Source organism: Impatiens glandulifera, chromosome 1 (assembly GCF_907164915.1).
Source record: "Impatiens glandulifera chromosome 1, dImpGla2.1, whole genome shotgun sequence".
NCBI classification, from domain to species: domain Eukaryota; kingdom Viridiplantae; phylum Streptophyta; class Magnoliopsida; order Ericales; family Balsaminaceae; genus Impatiens; species Impatiens glandulifera.
Window position 1 is genome coordinate 74,718,092 of NC_061862.1, and position 3,704 is coordinate 74,721,795.

The 3,704-nt window shown below is 32.2% G+C and overlaps 1 protein-coding gene across 1 annotated transcript; it reads right to left on the bottom strand.

The window, feature by feature from the left end:
* Nucleotides 1-32: 32 nt before the first annotated feature.
* Nucleotides 33-2,171, bottom strand: LOC124921548 (peroxisomal membrane protein 11D-like). The gene is made up of 7 exons (XM_047462221.1): nucleotides 2,024-2,171; nucleotides 1,011-1,211; nucleotides 863-937; nucleotides 721-795; nucleotides 542-622; nucleotides 405-476; nucleotides 33-251 (listed from the first exon to the last, which is right to left on the bottom strand). Exons 2-7 carry the CDS (start codon nucleotides 1,200-1,202, stop codon nucleotides 48-50), a joined length of 699 nt encoding a protein of 232 aa, XP_047318177.1. The 5' UTR covers nucleotides 1,203-1,211; nucleotides 2,024-2,171; the 3' UTR covers nucleotides 33-47.
* Nucleotides 2,172-3,704: the final 1,533 nt, after the last annotated feature.

The following is a 3,704-nucleotide window of genomic DNA, read 5'->3' on the forward strand; positions in this document are numbered from 1 at the left end:
AATGTTTTGATCATAAAAATCAAATTTAGTTCCTTTAATTTAATGTTTTACGACATTTTTATGCCAAAGTAAATTACCTGGTAACACGAAATGAGAGATGTGATGAATCCAAACGCTCCTGTTACACGAGGAGTGACTTTCTTAGGTGCCAACTGAAGAAGCCCAACTGCAACTACTATATCCATGGCTGCTTTCACTAGCGCCAATGATCTCTCGTCTGACTGCTCCAGTTTGCTCACGTATTGCGTGTTCTTTTCAATCGCATTAAAAAATATACTAACTTTGTTCAGTTCGGGTAATGAAAAAGTGGATTATTTGGGTGAAATGACTTCAATTGATGAGATGATGAATGAAAAGATGGCGGGTTATTTGTAGATTATTCAAATAACTCAATTAGAACCAACCTTGTATTTGTTATCTTTCAGTTCCTTCTCTAAATTCTTAATTGATCTAGATAGCCTTCCAATCTCCCCAATCTGAGTATTATAAGTTAGTTTCAACCAAATATGGAAACTAATTAAGATGCAAATAAGAATCAAACCTCGACCAAGGTGGTGCAGATTGAAGAACCCATCCAGCAGAAAAGTGAAATCCTACCAAGTAGCTCTGTTCTTTCCTTGTTCTAAGCAGAAACCAAAAGTTATTTCGAGTTTTCGACACTCTTAAAATGATATGGTTTAAAAAAGTTGAATTTTTTGGCTTCATGGGTAGGTTGGTTACCTTATAGATACCTGACCTGCCAAGCCAGACAATTTGGTCGAGAAACAAGAAAGTCGACAAGAGAGCATTTTTAGACTGCGAAAAAAGACAAAGTTAGTAACAGCAGTAGTAGTAGGAAGAACCCGAAGAATGTGTTTCGAACCTTTCCTAGCAAAACAAGAGACAGAGGAGTGTCGGGTGAAGTTCTGCTTATAAGACCGTGCAAATCATTCACAAACTGCAAGAAATATCACATAATTACAATGTTTATCATTGTTATATAAGAAAAATGTTTATAAGAAATTAGAAACCTTGAATAGACGGAAAACTTTCCTGGCCATGCTAGTTGATTTTTCGACATTTTGGGCTGTTCCTGACTCACCATTACTCACAAACTTTGAACCATATTGTATTGCCCTGCATATTTTATCCCTTGCTTCAGCCTTGTTCAAATACAGAACCATAAGACCAAGATCTGCTCTTGCAAAGTCTAATGATGCCATTTTTTTTATCTGAAATAAACCGCAAAACTAATTTTTTCACCTTAAAGACTTTAAAGACCAAATAATACAACGAAATCAATCAATAATAACAATCAATCAATAAGCACATCAAGCCCTGGTGGCCAACTCGAAAATACTTTCTGTATCTGGATCTGACTTTGGACGAGAAAACCTTATAAATTTCCTTTGCATACTAAGCCATATGTGCATAAATTTGTTAACGTTTTCTCATCCAAACTCAGACTCAGACCCAGCTCCATAAAGTGTTTCCAAATGGGAAATGTTAAAGAATATTCCAAGCAAATAACTTGGGAACTTTGAAATGTAATCTTCACATACAATATTCTAGAAATATCAATCATATTCATGTAAGCATTCCTTCAATACCATTCCTAGAGTTTGGTCACATGTTTAAGATTTGGTATAAATGTTGTTTGTATTATTAGAATCTGTCTTCCAAACAACAACATATAATCATAAAATATACAAGAAATCAATTAGTTTCTCACCAAATTTATGGTTTTTCCCCAAAGAAAAAGAAAACCCATGTCAATTATGCAATGAAATTGATCATCATCCACACTAATAAGTACAAGTTATATCCATTTCTATGATCAAATCAAAATATCCATCCTATATCAATGAAGAAACCTCACAAGATTAAGAAGTCTCTCTTAATCTAAATTCAGTTCACTAGAGCATCATCTTCCAGAAATCAGGGTTTAACAAATTAGGAGCCTTATTTGTAAAACACTAAATAAATTTCATGTTCAAACAGCTTCTTCATAAAAATACAAACCCATGATGGATAATACTCTTACCTGGTCCGGCGGCGCAAATCCGTCCACGAAGAACTGAGAGAGAGAAGCGTTGGCTCAAAATCCTCCACTGGCGTACTGAAATTTCTGAAGCCTTTATCTGAGTTTTGAACCATTCCCTTAATCTTGGTGATAGTGCCGTGTTTGGTTCTCCCACTCTTTTGACAAACCAACAAAAAAATTTCCATCTCTTCTGTTGAGGACTACGATAAGATATCGTGGGGAAGAGAAGAAATCATGCCATGTGGATTATATGTTTTTGAACCACATGATCTTTTTTTTTTCTTGAACTTGATCCTGCGGTTGCTAATGGGTTTTCTATATGTTGCTAAATATCTTTAGAGTTTCAAATGTTAAAGTAATAAAGGTTGGGACAAATTTGTTTGGTAAGAATTATGGTTAGATGTTACATGGCAGTTTGATTAAACTAAACTAGTATTTTTTTTATTATTCAAAACTCTTCATTAATTGAGATTAAAAGATAATTATGATTGAGATTTTTGTAAATTATAATTTAAATTATAAAAGATTTATCTTAGATCCCAAGTTAGGACAATCTCTAAATAGACTGGACCACGTAATATATTCTAACTTGATGATGGTAATAATTCATTTGGATTTTAAAAAGTCCATGAATTCTATAGACTCATAGTGGCCTCTGTAAATCCATAATGTTACAAATGGGTTATGGTTATTATCCCAAATGCAGCACGAAAATTCATCATTTTCTCGTAAATGAGAAATGGAGGTTGCAATATTTAAGAGTCATTGGTGGTTGGTTATATAAACGAAGACTTCTAAAATTTCATTATGTTTAGACACTGACCAACAAAAGAAAATATAGATATGATTTTCACTAGTGGAATAATGGTTATTAGCGACCTATATCAGAGACGACGTTGTTTTGCCGTCGCTGATATATTTTTTTTTACGTAACGCCGTACTTACGCTCAAGCTTATAATTCACCACTAGAAATGCCACATTCAACCAAATCCTTTTAACAAAATATTTCATATACTATTCATTTATACTTAATAGAAGAAGAAGACTATGCTCATAATTATTGCAATAAAATATTGTGTCATTTGAAAAATAAAAAATATATTTTGATCTAAATAATGAAAATATAAGTTTAGTTTCCATACTATAAATAAACAAAATGTTTCCAGACGCGGATCCTTGGTTTATTAGTATCTGCTTCTTTGTTTGTTTCTTTTTATTGTCTCTTTCTCTCCATGTTATTATGCATATCAAATAACTTTATAAGTGAGGCAAGCAAACCCTAGATTAAAAGTGATAACTTGAGGGTGATCTAAAAATATCGGGTTAGCCAATTAAAGATTGTGAAGCCAATATCAACTTTCTAAACTCTTAGAAGAATGCCTTGGATGATTCTATCTTGGACTTGAGGAGTGATTTTTTAAATTCAAAATTCATAGAAATTGTGTCTCCTATTAAATAGAAAATAAAATGTTTCAGCTTTTTATTATTTATTAATTTTTTTTGGTAGAATTATCCTTGAAGAAAAAAATAATTTTAAGAAATGGAATATTGAGAAAGTCACCAGCAAATCAAGCAATTAGATTAATTGATATGTAAATCAATCAATTAGACTAATTGATTTGCTTGATTTGCTAATTAGCCGTTGATTATCAATTACATGATTTTACTATTTAATTATTT